The 18,063-nt window shown below is 35.5% G+C and overlaps 1 protein-coding gene across 1 annotated transcript in view; it reads left to right on the top strand.

Moving 5' to 3' along the window:
* Ppp3ca (protein phosphatase 3, catalytic subunit, alpha isozyme) overlaps positions 1 to 18,063 on the top strand; it is a 249,709-nt gene that overhangs the window by 218,011 nt on the left and 13,635 nt on the right. The window contains exons 9-10 of the mRNA XM_013023790.1: positions 1,803 to 1,877; positions 15,792 to 15,876. Of these exons, the coding sequence (XP_012879244.1) occupies positions 1,803 to 1,877; positions 15,792 to 15,876 (160 nt within the window). The remainder of the gene's footprint in view (positions 1 to 1,802; positions 1,878 to 15,791; positions 15,877 to 18,063) is intronic.

The following is an 18,063-nucleotide window of genomic DNA, read 5'->3' on the forward strand; positions in this document are numbered from 1 at the left end:
CTTCCTTCCTTCCTTCCTTCCTTCCTTCCTTCCTTCCTTCCTTCCTTCCTTCCTTCCTTCCTTCCTTTTTTCTGCCTTCCCTTCCTTTCTCTACTCAACTTACCTCCTTTCCTTTATTCTTTCCTTTCTTCTTCCTTCCTGTTTCCTCTCCCCTTTTCTCACCCTCCCTCCTTCCCTTCTTTCCTCCCTCCCTTCCTCCCTCCCTCCCCCCTCCCGTTTTGTCCTTTGGTGGTTTTTGTTTTTTGTATTTTGACTGTTGCACATATATCGTCTCTCATAGCTCATGAGAATGCTAATGGTTATTGTAATAATAGACAAGAGTTTCCACATCTTTCAGAATAAATGATACCAGGTGTTGTAGAGGAAAGCTACATATTTTCCGAAACCCCACAATATCTGGGTTGTTTTTGTTTTTTTCTTTTCCTTTAGAGGATGACAAAGAGGACAAATTATGAGTTTCCCTCTGGAAACACAAACTATATTTTAAGGACATTCTTGTTGGTAGTCTGTTCACTAATTTCTTGGCTCATCAGATTGTAGTACATGATAGAATACCTGTTAGTTCCACTGCACACTGTAGCAGTGTGCATCCTGACACACTGTATTTGGAGGGTTTTCATTAATGACTCAAATTTTAAGCATATACCATAAAATACCTTGATATATTTACAAACATAATTTAGTATTGATAAACTGAAGCTCTAAGTTAATGTTGACTCCTCTAAAGGTTTACTTATTATCATATATTCTTACTTTTAAAAAAATAACCTCTTTTTGGGGGTGTATTCAGTTTGAAAAGTCTTTATGCTTGCTAAACAGGCAGTTGATTGTTTGAGCCTGCTCTCTCAACCTTTTCTCTTTTCATTCCTTATTAAATAGTGTCCTGATTTTTTTTTTTTGGCCTGGACTCTTATTTACATTGCCTGTGAAGCATATGCCAGGCATATATATTCTTTTCCGCTGTTTAGATAAAGTCTTATGAACTTTTTGTCCAGCTGTCCTCAAATTGTGATCCTCTCAATCTTTGCCTCCTAAGTAATTGGGATTAGAAGCATGAGCCATTTATAAAGCTTTTAATGACCATTTTTTAAAAATACTTATTGTCTTTAAAAATGGCCTTTTGAGAGATTAGCAAGCAAGCTGCTTTTTACATGATAAAATCTAGTTTCAAGAAATTTTAAGTGTGATAGCATATACATTAGCTTAAAAGTACTATAGCACTAATTTTCTGTGCCTGGCTCTTACAGCTAACTAAAATTTCTGGCTAAACTGTACCTAAGGTGTCTTAAAGCCTTTTGGGGACTCAGAGTTAATATTTCCATCAACACATTCATTTTTAAAATTAATGTTTTCAAAACTACTTCAAATATATTACTTCAACAGTCACTAATTTTTTATTAAATACAAAGCTATATGCTTCTTATTATGCTAGCTTCTCTAGAGGGCTACCCAATACAAAAAAAAAAAAAAAGAAATCTGGCATTCACTTAGCCTCTGTTGAACAGAATTTATAATCTAATCTTATCTAGATCAAGCACCATTCCTGGGAAAAATAAACTGTAAAAATAACCATGTTTTTTCATGCATTTATATGTTTGATTTGTCGTTTCTCCTCTCTTATAGTCAATGATAGGTTCTATTGTGAAGAGAATACAACTTAATAAAATGCAAAGTCTACACAATAATCACCAAGTCTTGTTTTTAGAAATTGCTTTGTAATAGATTTTATATACCTTAATTTACAATGCCAGAGTAATAAGGTTATAACGGGAAATCTGTACTTTTCTCCTTTTTTACTTTAGTGACTGAGATGCTGGTCAACGTCCTTAACATCTGTTCAGATGATGAACTAGGGTCAGAAGAAGATGGATTTGATGGTAAGAGGCCTGAGCCTTTGTAGTAATGTTAGTTGCCAGGTGATTACTTGACATCTCGTTACCAGCTCCATGGTTAAGTCATACATACTACTGAGAATGTGACATAAGAAACCATGAGACAATGCTATTATCACTTTGAAAGTATTGTTGGAGCAGGAAGCTATTTCAATAAATATCTTTCAGTAGCTCACATTGCTAACTTACATTTTTTAGCTCCTTAAGTAATTCTTTATTTTCTAACATATGTTTCCATTAACTGAGAGCTTTAATAAGCATCCTTTAATGAGATTTCTCCTGTGTGATATTCACATGTTGAAACCTATGATAGAAGAATCATCTACATACTAATACATTGGTACCTATATTAACCCTGTAGTTTTTCATATCTGCATTAATATATAATGAATAAGTTATGAAAGATTACCTATTTTTATATTATTTGTTATTTAGTTAGTCTGAAAGAATATTTCCTATTAAGAAAGAGATCCATGAGGTAAAAATGAAGGGAAAAGTTTGCTTCGTCTTCCAAATGCTCTGCAAAATGAATGGGAACAAACAAAAATATGGTTACAGTTGGAATATGCAAGAGTAAACTTCATTTCCATAAACATCTAATGAGCTTCTACTCTGCACAGGGCCCTCAGCATCCCCAGGTGTACAAAAACCTGTTCCCTGCCTAAATCATAATCTGGTTAGAGAAACTGTTGTGTAACATATACCTTCAGTAAATCAAGGTGAATTATAAAATAAACAGTAAAGGTAGGTGGCAGAGGAAGCTAGATACTGTAGCAGTATATTTAAATAGATTGTGTTGCTAAAAAATACACTTTGGTAAGAAGAGCATGTGTGCCTTTCTAAAAGTGTCATAGTGGCATGATGTAATATTTACTGTTCTTAATACAAGTCACAGCTTCAAATCAACATTCCTAATGCTGCAGGCAGAAATAAAAATTGTATACTGTGCAAATAGAGTCTACGTATGTCATCAGATTTTCAGTGTACCAATTTCTGTCGTATCTCATCCTGATTCTCCTTTCTACAGCTCCTCTTCCTAACTTGCACCCTATACTGTTTTTGAATCCTGTATCACATTGCCAGAGGCTGAGTATGGACAAGGAGAGAAAGTAGAGATTATAAAATGAATTTAAGATTGATAAGAAGAGTCATAAGAATTTCAATTGGAACAATCTGTTGCTATTTCTTCAAGTATAGGGGAGATCAGTGAGCAATTGAAGCTGTGCCTAGAAGCTTTGTGTCAGGTATTGTAGCCAGAGCTTACTGCAGTTAGTTTCCACTGATAGTGCTAGCCCTTGAAAGGTAATGTGTTCATAGCCATGGAGACCTTTCTCTAAAGGAAGGAAGTCTAACTTGATGTTTTCTCATACTAAAAGTTGCCTTTTAGTATGTCCTCTGTTCCTTATGAAGGAAACTGCATGAGATTCCTTTCCTCACCCTTCATAAGGATCAAGGATCAACAAAAGGTTCATCAACAAAGTAAAAGCATAACAAATTAGTCTAATCTGAGCTTTACACGACATGGGAGTCAACGGCAATAAAGACCTGAAAAGCTAAGGACAGGGCTCTGTTTTCATCCGTAAGTTTGAGAGGAGTGAGTACCATACAGAATCATAACTGGATTGTTGTGCTTGCTGGAGTAGTACTGGACTGAGAGCAGAGGCCTATCTGTTGGCCTCTATTTGTAGCATTCCTTCCTCCTACAGGTTGTGCCGAAACTCCATTGGAAAGACAGTCTTCAAAGGAGAAGGGACAGAGTGACCTTTCTAGTTTCTGTAGCTTGCTGTGGCAAGGAAGAACGCTAGTTTCTGTGGCCTACTGTACGATAATAAGCTTTAGAGGGGAAAAAAAGTCACAAAGAGAAGTATGATAGAAATTAGGGAAAACCTTGCTTCTGAAACCTTTCCACTTTCTTTCATTGTGAAGTACTAGATATGCCAAAATACCATGCTTTGGGGGTATTTTCTGAATACTACCCATCTCAAAATTAAGACTAATATCAATAAAAGAATACTTACTTCCTGGTTAGTGAATTTTTACCTTGGCCAAGTCCATTGGCCAATATTTAATAAAGATGTAACCTATTATATAGAGTAAGAAGATACAGGTTACAGGGTAGTATATACATATGAGTGCTGTCTCAGAAAATACATTTTTAGTGGCTATTCTTGGTCAGAATTTCCTGAACATTCTAATGCAGAGAATATTCCCACAGCTACACATCTCCAAGACTACCTGAGAGTCTACTCCTTGTGAGATCTCTTTACTCAGTCTCTTAGGTGACTCTGGTTTAAAATTAATTACAATCAACATCGTATTCTCATCAACAATTACTTTAAGGCCTATTAATGTCAATAATAGGAATCTATTCCTTTTCAAAACCCTTGAACTTATTTTTTCTCTCTCTAAGCACCCTTTACCACTCTAAAGCTTTAAGTCAGTCTTAAAGAGAAATGTTTTCCCTTCTTGAGTTTAGGGTGAAGGCAGTCTAGAGGATCTAGGCTGGTCTTGCCAACTGGAAGAGATGGTTATATTCCAAACTTGCTTCATCTTCTTCAATTGTCCTTCTCTGACAAACTGAATGATCAGTTCTTTCCATTTTGATCACTCTCTTCTAGTGAGTTTATAATAAGATTAGTGAGTATATCTTTTTAATTATTACAAAGGCTACTTTAAAATGTTTGATGGATGTTAAGAATCCCAGGTTTCTGTAAATAATTGTAATCATTTGGGGAATGAGTTAAAAGAGATAAAAAAAAAATTATTGCCAGGTACTTCTTAGGGAAAGGAGATTTCATTTCTTTGGTTCCCTGTCTCTTGAGCATGGCATAGTTGAACAGGTGGTAGTATGTGGTCATTTCTTCCTGCCTTTTGTTCCCCCCTCTTTAAATTCTGTTAGTTTGTTGGTTAAAGGGAAATGTTCACTCAGTCATTCATTTCATTCATTCCATGCTAATTCCTTTTGTGTATGTGTGTTTTGGGGAAAGAATAAAACAAGAGAAATGATGAGAGGTATGGCCAGTGAGTTCCCTCTCTACACTATAATAGTTGTGCAGGCCCTGGTTTCCATCAGAAACCAGATTCATGTTTCCCAGGAAACTAGCCTTGGGGAACTGAAGAAGAAACACTAAATTTAATAAAGGAAACCACCATATGCATCTAAAGATAGACTTTTATTGAGAAGGAACTATTTCTTTAGGGAAAATGTCTTTGATTCTATTTTTACCCTTTGTGAATCGCTTTCTCCTCTGTAAATGGGGTGATAATAGAAGACCCAAGATGCCTCTACATTAAATTTGGAAACTGAGACATAAAATGTCTCAACAACATCCAGCATTTTCTAACATTAGTATTGGTATAGTCTGCCAACACTGAAAGAACAACAGTTTACGAGCAGGTCAAGTGAACATTAAGGACTTGCGCATCCTGACTCTTCAGGGAATTAAAGTAAATGTTACTAGATGCTATCCTCTCATTTCATGGCTGCGACCTTGAAATGAGGTTATGTTTTAGCTCGCGCCTCATAAATTTGCCCATTAATGGGGGAAAAAAAGAAACAAAAGCTTGATTTTAAGTATGTTCAACTTAGGATATATGTTTTGAAGTGAACAGTCAGGGGAAACCCTAATGTGACTCAAAAAAAAAAAAAAACAATTTCTTCAAAGTTGCTCAAAAAGTAACCAATAACATACATTAGTCTACCTTCCTTCCTTCCTTCCTTCCTTCCTTCCTTCCTTCCTTCCTTCCTTCCTTCTTCCTTCTTCCCTCCCTCCTTCTCTCCCTCCCTCCCTAGAAAACAGTTAGCAGTTCTGCTGTGTGCAGTCTTGTCAATCATGATCACTGGGATCTGGCCCTTTACTTCTTCTGTGCCAGTCACCTTCCTTGTCCATTCCCTGCAGAGGTGAGAGCAGATGTCAGCAGACATGAAAGGACTTAATTAAAGCCCTTCTTTATGATGCTGTTTATTTTAAGTGGGACAACCTCTTGATGAGTTGTTTATGCAACCCTTCTCAATTCTTTGTCCCATATCCAGTGTCAACTGAAGAGGCAGAGGTAATAATAGTGCCTTTACACTCCACAATTTGTCTGGTTTATCTCACTGGGCAGTCTTCTTAGTGCCTCCTGGGTCTGTACAAGTAGGGAGTCTCCTCCTCATTTCCATTAGAACCTGTATACTCTCTTTACCATTTATCAAAGATGACATGTGTCAGGCACTATTCCAAGTTGTCTCTGATTTGCTAATTTTACCCCATTGCCAGCAAAACTTTGTAATTATTAAGTGTCATTTATTGTAAGTTAGATAATTCATATGCCATTTAAATGATCTTTAATCTTGAAATCAACTTTTTGTTATAAGGTGCTATAATTATCCCTATTATAATTATGAATCAGTTAAGTATAACCTTAAATTAAGTTCATAGAGCTCAGAAAGCAACAGCCTGGATTCAAATCTGGTTCTCTGGCTCTTGAACCTTCCACCTCCTGCAGTTACAACACTTGAAGTCATTTCCTTATAAATAACACAGTGCTTTTAAAAACAATAGAATAGGGGGAGGAGGGTAGGCTGGTGGTAAGGATGGAGGATGTTGGGGGATGATAAAGGGGTGAGTGAGCTTGTTTGGAATGCAGTGTGAACATGGGTGGAGATGTAACAATGAAACACCCTTTCCCCTACATAACTAATATAAAGTAATGAAAAATGAAAACAAAAACATCACAAGCAAGCAAATATAATTTATTCCATTAAATCCACTGTAAACTATCCTATAAAGAAATGAATTTTACATCCCACTACCACTTAAAAATAAGAAAAGAAATCAATTTTTGCACTATTCTTTGGCCAGAAAAGTTAATGCATTGAGTCGATTTCATTTAACTCAGTCTAGTCTAAGAAGTTGTTAGCATTGCATCCTGCTTTAAAAAATGTGGGTGGGTGGGAGCAGACAAAAAAAAAATCCTCTGCTCATATAAGCTTCTGCTAGATGCATTAGTTTTTGCCTTATAAACAAAGATTTGATAGCCTTTCGCAACAAAGGGTGCTGTTCACATTGACTTGTGGTTGTTTTTCTTTTTTTTTCTTTTTTTAATGTTGGAAATCAAATATGAAACTTCTGTTATCTTATGAAGTTTGAAAGCCATTTAGTGCCAATGAGTGTCTTTTGGTAATCTAATTTATATGAATTGGGGTCTTTGTTTCCTATTTCCACCACTGCTGTTTGAATGAGAAAATAATAGTCTGCTTCCAACTTAGGGTTGTTACTCACCAGCTCATTTTAAAGAAGAAGTCCAAGTTAATGATTGTCATTTGGAAGTTAATCCTCATTAATGAAGAAGAGACATTTTAAACTAAGGATTATTAAGTGATCTCAGAGTAGGGAAAGCTAACAGAAATGAAGCAATCCTCATCACAAAGGTTTCTGTTTTGTTCATTACAGTAAAGAAATCTGGAATACCAGTAAGCATAGAAATGTAATGACAGCTTTTTTAGTAAAAAATTTATTTGGGCCTTTCTTTTAGGTTCTAAAGTCATAGACTCTGAGATCACTTTTTTTTTTCCCCTTAAATACAAATTATGTTTGAGACTGTGATATTTGATAAGTCTCTTTAACAAGAAAACATTGTGGAGGTGAAACTGAAATCCTGTAGAATAAGAAAGGAAAGAAAATGCAATAAAGTTCATATATTTCAAGCCAACTATAGTTTCAGGCTGCAATGGAAAGACTCAATATTAAATTAGAATTTATGTCTCTGCTTTCAACTAAAGAGCAAACCACATGGTAGAACTCTTACCCTTGATCCACATTTTTTTTCCTTCATCTTAATGCTAACCACAAGCAAGTCATCAAATGTGGGAACAGAGCAGATATTTGCATGCCTCGAGGAAACTCTAAACTGTATGGGAAGAAATGATCTTCCTTTGAATTTTTACCTAATTCTCAATTTCTAATATTGTAGCTTCCAGCTTCTATGAAAATAGAGCTTAGTTCTATTTAGCAGCCCCAGTAAAGGTTGATTGTATTATTTGCTACCAGAATTGTATTTTTAGGCATAACAGATGTTAGACCTACCAAAGAAAAATGGACACTGTTAACACTATTGAAGACACACTTCAAGGCCCTGTAGAAATTACCACCAAAATCAGCTGATCATTTTGCTACAATACGATTGGTTAACTTAAAACTGTAATGGCATAAGTAAATAAATTCCACCAGGAATTGCATTCTAGAAAGCCTACTCTGCTCTTTGCATTGGCAGTGAGGGTTCTTAGGGCTGTTTACCTAGAGCTGTTCTTGTGGCGGAAGTATAATTTCTCAGCAGCTCATTTTAACGTCATGTATTTTAGTTTCTTATCTGGAAAAAAATAAAACATGCTCATATATTCCAAATGAAATATAATATTTTTTCAGTTTTACTTTATTGTGCTAGAATCATACCCAGGGCCTCATGTATTCTAGGCAAATTATACTCCCAGATTAGAATATATTAGATGTTATATAGACAAATAAAACAGAGGCACAGAAAGACAGCTCTCTAAGGAGCCAGTGGTGATGTTATTCTTATTCTGTCTACACTGATATATCTAAATCCTGACAGTGGTCAACAGATGAGTAGCATAATGAAAGCAATGTTTTTTTTGAAGAGCAGTTGCCTTTTCCAAGCCTAGAAAAAATGCTCAGAAAGTAAACAAAGAGTGAGTAGGGATGTAATTTAGCAACTTGATGAAGTATTTCAAAGTTGAGGTGTCTACATCTGAACAAGGAAATTAGGAAAACATTTAAAAAGAGCTCTTCAAGGAGCTTTCTAAGCAGGCAAAGGATAATGATTTTTGATATTTCAAAAATCTGTTTAGGAGGAGGATAACTTTTATGGAAATCTGGTCAGTGTTAGGAGGAAGATGAGTTGTGTGGTAGATGTGAATTTGAATGAAACTGATATCCATAACTAAATGCCCAAACAGAATTTGGAAACGGGGTCCTGGAAATTGGGACAGATATCTAGATTAGTTATAGGCTTGGAATGAAGTCATAACCATAGAGCAAAATAGTCCTCATAAATTACTAATGTGGAAGGGAATATCAGGTCTGATCCTTAGTAAGGACTTTTCCGGATGAAGCTGGACTGAAAAAAAGCAAGCAAGGGTAGAAGTCAGGATTGGCCCGAGGGAGAACACAAGAACCAGAATGATATAGCAGTTGAAGTAGAAACTACATAAATATACACAATATAGAAAAAAAAATGTTATGTCTTCCCAGAAAATGAAATACTATGACAATAACTTTCATTATCACACATCAGATTACTGATCAGGAACAAATAGAAATTTTTATTTTATTACAATAAAAGCACAAAAAGAAAATCAAAATGGTTGGAAATGAGTAAAAAAACAAATTTCAGAGTACCACAATTTTAATATCACATTATGTTTTCATATCTTACGTACTTTATATTTGGTCCACAATGGCACAGCTAGGAGAGCTCAAGCTCTCTCTTCAGTCTTTTATTTCACTACTGGGCTCTTCTGGCTCTCACATGACAATTTCTTTAAAAGAAGTAAATGTGTCAAGTGTAAGCCATCAGCACCTCCACAGTAAGGTCAGACTACTTGGATAGCATTGGCTTCAGGACAGTACTCCTCCAGACCTTTCAACTGTTTGCTTCTGTGGCTGACCCACCCTCTTTGATTGCCCCCTCCCTTTCCTCAAAGATGAGTAATAAGGGGAGATTGAAGCCTTGTGACATGGCAGCCATTCTGCCATAATTAACCTTGTGTGTCTATACACTCAACATTGACCAGAACCTATGCTCATTTTCCTGATTTTTCTTTTTTGGGCAAAGCCTCACTGCATCTTCTATAGGTTAACAAAATATCCTGTCTGGGTTGTGAACAATAGCAGAGTTTGGAAGGACTTTCTTTCAGATAAGTTCAAGATAGATCAGTGCCTGTACCCTTCTTCTCTGTCAGAAGAACAAGTTTCATTTCTTTCCTCACCTTGGCATAAGATATGTATAAGTTGTTATAGAGCGGCACCCACTTAACTTTCTCTCTCTGGTATAATGTATGGGACAAACTTAATACTTGACTACTGTCTACTTTTACTCTTCATTTTGCCTATTTTCGCAGATAGCATTTAAATACCATACTTGTGCTTGATAAATAGATAAATATATACATATATATATATATATTTCCTCCATATAGATGTTGAGTTAAATTCTAGAGTGCATTCTTATTTCCAGCATGTAAGCACAGCTAGATCCACAATAAATTACTCTGAAAACTATCACATCCTCATCCATATCCAGAGTAATACATGATAGATTAGACATTCAGTCATTCATTCAGGGCAAATAATTTATGATATTAACTTGATCATAATTCATTCATTCTGTTTTCCATTTATAAAATTAATTTGTTTCTACCATGACAAATGGTTTGGCCCAAGCAGGGTTCTCCCTTGGTAAATACACAGATGTTATAAATGTCCCTGGTAAGACATCAACTCAATATATGCTCATTCCTTGAGAAATCCATGAAAGGTTTTTAGTCTAATATAGTAGTGATAGAATCCAAAAATATTCTGAATATGGCAGGACCTGGCAATCTATTTGGGTTAGATTTAGCTAGCAGTAATACTATTTAGAAGGTAGAAATGGAGGACCCCTGCACTAAGGGCTATGGGAAAGGAGATCTTCCAACGACTGTCACCTCTAGAAGTGGAGTAATCTAATTTTTTATAGAATAGCAGTTTTCCTGCTGGAGTATTTATAGTGCATGGGGTCACCCAAAGACATTTCACAGGGAGTTCAGTGGAATCCCGTCTACACATTTTCAGCTTCCGTATGTCCTTTTTCCTAAAAGTGACCACAACTTACCAGGGCTGGAGTCTAGAGGCTTTTTTTCCCACTACCTCTTTCTCCATTTTCTTCTCTCATTTTTAAACACATAGTCTCCTCAGACACAATCACTATGATCATATAAAGAAAGTATCTTTAATGAAAGCAATGTAACCTCCTGTACATTAAGGGATGCATTTAAGTAAATTTTATTTCTATGTATCTTATTTTAAAAGATTATGTATTTGTGATAGCTAGCTCAGTTATGAATAATAATCATTGTGACATTTAATTCCAAAGGAACATTGAGAATCTTCTGTCTCAGGAAATTTAAGTATGCATCTAAACGTATTTTTTATAATAAACACTCTAAAGTTTAACTATGTAGCACATAAGAATAACATTGACCGAACTTAAATGGAAACATAATTCTAAAATCAAAAAGAAACAGTTTAAGATTTATAAATATCTTGCTTGTGGATTTTCCTTTAAAGAGATGGCTGTTGCGGACTCAATTGAGAAAGTATGCTTTGGGGAACAAATTAAGATTTGGATGCCCACTAATAAGATTCCATGATAAAATTGTACTTCCTTTTTTTATTTTATCAGCAGACAAAATTGAATATACACACAGTTTTATATATAATGCAGCACCACACCATGTAGGGCATCTACTCTTATTTTATACATTCAGAATATGTTCAAAACTCTTCTTAAGGCTACAAAACAGGACATAGAATAATAAACAGGAATATATTCAACACTTATGAAAAGTGATATAAAGTTTTATTTCTTTGTATTTTCAAATAGAATAGTTTTCCTTTGAGAGGAACTTTGTTAAAAGTTAACAAATTTTGAAAGACCAATGGTGAACCATAATGTATTATTTCTGAAAATATGAATTAAAATATATTAGTTCTGAAAATATGATTTATAAAGAAATCTGAAGTCTGTCAGAAAATACAGACTTTGAAATATATGTGCTTTGAAGAGTATGAAATATTTAATTTAGTACATACTTTTATCCAATTTGAAATACTCATGTTATGGATATGTGTATTATTTAAAAATCTTTTAAAGAAGCCTAAATAATAGTAAAGGGTTTGAGGCCAATATAATATCAGTATTGGAAAGCTTCATATCTTTTCCAGTGAAGACAAGACACTTCAGTCACTGACTGAGCAGTTGTAAAGCATATTCTACTTAGAAAGTATTGCCATTTTGTAGAATGTTTGCATGTAAAATTTACATGTGGCTGTTCAGCTTCATTTCTTTCTACTTCTAAAACTATTGGAACTAGTTAGAATCTTCTAGATTGATGGTATTGACAGGTATTGACAAAATGTTCCCAACCCAGCTCTTTCCCAAAGCCAGATGGAGAAGAAGGCAGGAAAACATCACTGGGATAATTTAGGTTCATTGCTTCTTTCCACCAGTTCAGTTCTGGCATCCCAGACCACAGGAAGCACATAGAAATTGCTTTCCCAAGGCTGTCCTCTCTTCTTCCTCAAAATGAAGTCACTGCCAAACATAATTTTATATGGGGAAACTGAAAGTACTAGTCCATGCCTATGTAGGTATCTTTCTACAGCTAACATTTACCTTAACACTTCACCCACAGCATACCCAGGAACATGATTCCAAGACCACTGCCAGGGAGGAACTGGGCATGCCCAGGATTCACACCGGGCACTGCCCTACTGAGGATGTTTTCTCCAAAATGCCACATAGCTCCCACAAAAGACACGCCACCATTCAACAATCTAAAATGTTCATGTTATCACTCAAATTAAGCACTATGAAACTTTCACCTTGCATTTGAGGAGTGTACAATAGTAACTTTACAGTGGTAGCCGTGACAGGTAACAAAGGTGGCATCTTTAGTGGCAGGTACTCATGTGGTGACAATATATCATTACCCTAGCAGTTGGCCACTCTTTGCTGCAGTTGTGTTTCCCAGTCCCCTTCCGGAGACTGAAATTCACCCCGCAGAGGGCAACACTTACTTGGCAAGGCTACTTGGCATAGATACTTGAAAACTTCATGAGACGTCAGCACCATGCATTGTTGAGGGCAGGAAGGACACAGGTTATTCTTTTTTTTAATTTTTTTTTAATTTTAATTTTTATTTTTTGTGAACATACTGTACAGAGGGTTTACAATTACATGGGCAAGATAATGAGTACATTTCTTATCAAGCATTGCAGCCTCCTCCTTTGTTTACCCTTCACATCCCTTCCCAGCCTCCCCCTGCCCCCCCCATCCCCCCCCCACACAGGTTATTCTTTAAAAGTTTCTTTGGACTTTACATCCATCTCTTCTACTTTTAAGGAAAATTGAATGTACAGGCTTTCTTAGATTCTAGAAATAATAGCATACTGACCTAATCAAAAAAGAAAATCAACTTTATTTTTCAAAAAGTTGAAAAATGAGGACAGAAAAAGTACTGATAATTACTTGAGTCTAAACACAAAATGGATTTTTACTGAAAATTACTGTTTTCTTCACGTAAAAAAATATTGCCTTTAAATTTTTACTTCCAAATTAAAACAAGAGAATGTATTCTTTTCTTGAAAATAATCTTTATAGTCTTTATGTAGGAAACAATTTGTCTGTTTTCATTATTTGATATATGAATTTTAATTTCAGCTCCTATAATATATGCTATTGTTTAAATAGAGCAATGCTGAGATTTTTAATACGACATATTTGCATGATGCAGGTAGCAAAATTCTGAAAAGTGTGTCTTTCCCTTGATCTTTCTATTGGATTATGTGCTTTAGGACTTGTAGTTGAATACACATTAAAAAAAAAGAAGAAGCCTAAATGATCTCTGGAAAAGAAAAAAAACAAGAAACACAGTACTAAGTATACCAAGAAATTTACATCTGATGAACTTAATCTAGCCTGCTACTTGTTAAACTCAATTACATATTAATCTGTACATTTGATTTGAATATTTTATGTTTGCATCATTACATGAGTTTTGATGTTCAGACAATACTGGAGAAAATATTAAAAATGATCTCCAGGGTAAAGATAATGTCTCATCTTACAATCTATGGTAAGATTATTTGATTCTGAGTAAATATATCCTAATTTTATGAAAACTTTTATCAAACTAAGTGTCAGAGTTACTAAGAAAGTTAACAAAGAGCATTTTTCATTAAGACAAGTGCCATAGTATATTGATTCACTGTTTTGGGAAACACACAATTGTATAGACCACAAGTAGAATCTTAGATTCTCCATTCATTAGTTTGCTATAAGAATGTAACCCATGCTCTTTTTACATTTGTAATTTAGCATTTTTGAACATTTCTGAGCATCAGCTCTCACTGAATGGAGAAACATAATTCTACCTAATTTTTTCCCTACTTACGTTATCAGTTTCCCTTGTTCCCATTATGGTTTTAGGAAACTTTTCTGTGAAATTATTCTATATATTTTTCCCTTTCTCATTTCTCTTAAGTATACGCAATTTTATTTCTGGACATTTTAACCATTCCTTGCTGCTTTTCTTGTGCTACTAAATTTAGTCATTTGGAGTACTCCCACACTTTCCGGTCTCTGTGTCTGTGGGATTGATTTCAAGATCTGGCCATATCCTTTCTTGGAAAGGTCCAGAATCTTCCCTGTCACTTTGCACATCATGACCTCTGAGTTGGTTGGGTCAGGGAGGGTGGGCCATACTAAACAGAGGAGCAGTAGGAGAATATTCACATCACTGAACTGTATTACTAAAAAAAAAAAATGACCTTTAGTTGTCTCTTGATTATTCATCATCTAAACTCCAAGCACAATGAGTTCAGCTTTTTAGATGATCTCCAGAGCAAAGTTTATTTACCAAAATGTGTGATTACAAATCATAGATAACAAATACTGTTAGAATCTCAGAATAGTTTTAGCCCAGAATCTTGCACATCTAACATTCTCCCCTCAGATGTCCTGAGCAGTAGATAATACTTCAGGGAATTCATTGTGAGGGATAACCTCATGGCATGATTCCTACAAGAGAAAGAAAAGGGACCAAAAAAGAAAAAATATAGGTAGCTTTCAAGTCAGAGGGAAGATGGGAAAACAGCAATAGTAGCTTACTTGCTGGTAGCCACCTTTTGGGGAATGCCTGTGTACCTGTGAGATGGACATTCATTAGCATCACTGTCCTCCAGAGGAAAACAGGTGGCCTGTTGTATGTTTACTTTCTTGGAATACAGAGAAAAGCAGACCTTTTCTCCATCCATTTCAGAATTGTGCATATTACTGCAATGTAGGCTGGTGAGGGATTATTTCACCCTTATCAAACAATGAAAAGAAGATTCCAAAGCTCATTCATAGGAATACTCCCAGAGAAACAGAAAGAAGAAAAATGAAAAACACCTGTCATTCAGAAAGGTCAGAAAAATAGTTCTTTCCATTGGGAAAGTACAACAGATCATAAAAATCAATTAGGATAAGCCCATGCATAACTTTTTAACCTAAGTGGTACCTGCCTGTCTCTCACCACATCAGTTTTTCATTTATATTTTTTCCTGTAGAACTCACAAACCACCCAGAAGATGAAAGAATCTCAAGTACTGAAATAAAGGTTTTATGAGGGGTAAATGATGAAAACGATTTTCCAAGACACATAGAGTAAAAAGCTTCTTAGCTTGAACATTTCAAAGGAGGATTTAAATGGGGAAAAAAAATCAGTTTCTTAGCATGAGATGGGAATGAGAAGATGGTGATTAGTGGACTTTTCTACCAGCGCATGCGCTATTTGCATAAGCAGAAAAGGAGAGAAAAAGAAACTACCCTTTGCCTTTATCTGCTCAGGGTTTTCCATTTCAGTTTGCTCTTTGCTTTGCCTTCACTCTTTGGAGTTAAAGCTGAGCCTCACACTTCCAACAGAAATGACCAAATACATCGATTTTCAAATTTGATTTTTTGGATCCCTTTAAGAGAAGCACAACGAAAGAACCCAAAATTGATTTTGCTTCCTGAACGTTGTTGGATAGATACACTTGCAAAATAGTTAAGTGAAAAGTCAACGATGACTAAATTCTGTGTTCTCAAATGCAGGAGCAACAGCTGCCGCCCGGAAGGAGGTCATAAGGAACAAGATCCGTGCAATTGGCAAAATGGCCCGAGTGTTCTCGGTTCTCAGGTGAGACTGTGTTTCCACTGTTTATGTTGTGATTTGTATTATGTGTTGCTTAATATTATTTCAATACTTTAATCTGGTGATTTGAAGGTTTTACTAATAACCATGTTTTTCTTCAGTTCTTTACTTTTCACTGGAATTGTCAGTTCTTCAGTTTCAATAACCTTGCAATCTACTAAATTACTTCTCTGAAGAAAGGGCCTTATAAATGGATTGCATCACATTTATTCCTCTGTTTGCTGCAGGATTTTAAAAGATTTATTTCACAATGGGTTGGCCATCTTATGAAACAGGGAGAGCTATTATAATCCTTTTTATTTTTCATTCTGGCTTTGTAGTCAGAGATAAATTTATCAGGTGCATTACACGGGATTCTAGTAATTGAGCATCAACCATAAAACTGCCTACATGAACATTTCAGTAAATCACTGACAGGAACAAAACTCACTTAGTGCTCAGTTCCCAGATGGTAGTTTTTGTTTGTTTCTGTTTGTTTGTTTAAAAGTGGATCATGAGTCATGCTATCATTATTAAGCATGGATTTTGAAAGCAACCATTTTCTTAAAGGGAATTCACAGTGCTTTCCTTGCGTTAATTTTAATGATTACTAGATAATACACAGAGACTGTATTTCCCTTCAGAAGATTACTTTCACATATAGTGTGCTTATATGCAGTCATCCATCATTCTCCAGAGTATCAAGGGTAACTAAGGACACCTTGAGAAACACTACATATACATATTGTGTCATTTTATAATCTATCTTTGCCAATGTTTTCCTTAATTTTCTTCATAAAGGAGCTATGATGGATCTTCTGATTTTTCCACTTTATATATATTCTACTCCTGGTAGAGCCACTAAAGAGTAATTCAGTGACTTGAAGCTGAAAGCAGGGGACTATGAAAGGGGTTAAGACTCATTCATGCAAGAAATAAATATAATAAGACTGAAAATATTCATTTATTATTTATCATGAAGAAAACTAAAAGCAATATAGAGGAAGAACAACTGAGAGAAAGGCATTCATTTCAGTATTGGTTAACCAAGAAGTCTAAGTAAAGGTATTTGAGCAGATGCGTGGGTGACCTTCATGAAGAAACAAGGTAAGAGATCTTAAGGCAAAGGAAAGAGCATGTAGGAAGATCCTTAGATAGAAGCAAGCCCAGCAGTTTTAAGATCAGAAAGAAGACCTATTCTGCTAGAGAAGTTTTCTGTGGGGACAAAGGATCATAAACTCAACTGGTAGTAACGCTCCATGAGCATCTGTTATGTAGTGTGCCTCATTACCAATCCATGCTCTTCTCTTTTTCAATGTGAAGTCTCTATGAGTGGAAATTGAAACAGCTCCAGAATTTCTGTGTGAAATTATATTTTGGAAAAATGAAAGTCTCTCTTACTATGAAAACCCATTATCATCTTATTTCTCAGATCATATGTAGGTAGGAGAAACCATGAATCACATAGGTATTGAAATCGGGAAATCTGACTAATCCTCCGACTGTTCATATCTAAGACATTGTTAGCCAGGTGCTGGTAGCTTTTGTTTGTAATCCTATCTACTCAGGAGGCTGAAATCTTAGGATCTTGGCATAAAGCTGGGCCAGGAGGACAAATCCAAGACTCTTTACAATTAACTAACCAGCATAAAGACGGTAGTAGGGATGACCTCAAGTGGTAGAGCACCAGCCTTGAGTAAAAAAAGTCAAGTGAGAGTTGTAAGGCTTAAGTTCAAACCCATTAATGGTAAAAAGAAAGAAAAGATGCAGAGAAGAGAGAGGAGGGAAAGAAGAAGAAAAATAGATTGTTTAACCCAAAATTGGTTAATCCCAGATGAGAAATGCATTATTGAACCCCAGATGAGAAATAGATTAATCCCAGATTAATGGGTAATCCCAGATCCCCAATGAGAAATAGATTATTTAACCCAGGGATGATCAGCAACTGAACTAAAGTTGCACAGATGAATAGAAAATAGGGAGGTATGTGTTTTTACTTTTTAATAATAAAAGCATTTATAAAAGTACAGTGGAGACGTCATATCCAGAGAAAAGCAAACTAAGCTTAGTAAGTAATGGCTGAGTATTCTATCTGAACTGGAATTGGCCTTAGGCCACCTAGATTGCCTTGGTATCACCAGCCTGTATGCTCCTGTAAGACAGTGAGGTGTGAACTACATATATGAGAAGATG

The sequence above is a fragment of the Dipodomys ordii genome, unplaced genomic scaffold, assembly GCF_000151885.1.
Source record: "Dipodomys ordii isolate 6190 unplaced genomic scaffold, Dord_2.0 Scaffold70, whole genome shotgun sequence".
NCBI classification, from domain to species: Eukaryota; Metazoa; Chordata; class Mammalia; order Rodentia; family Heteromyidae; genus Dipodomys; species Dipodomys ordii.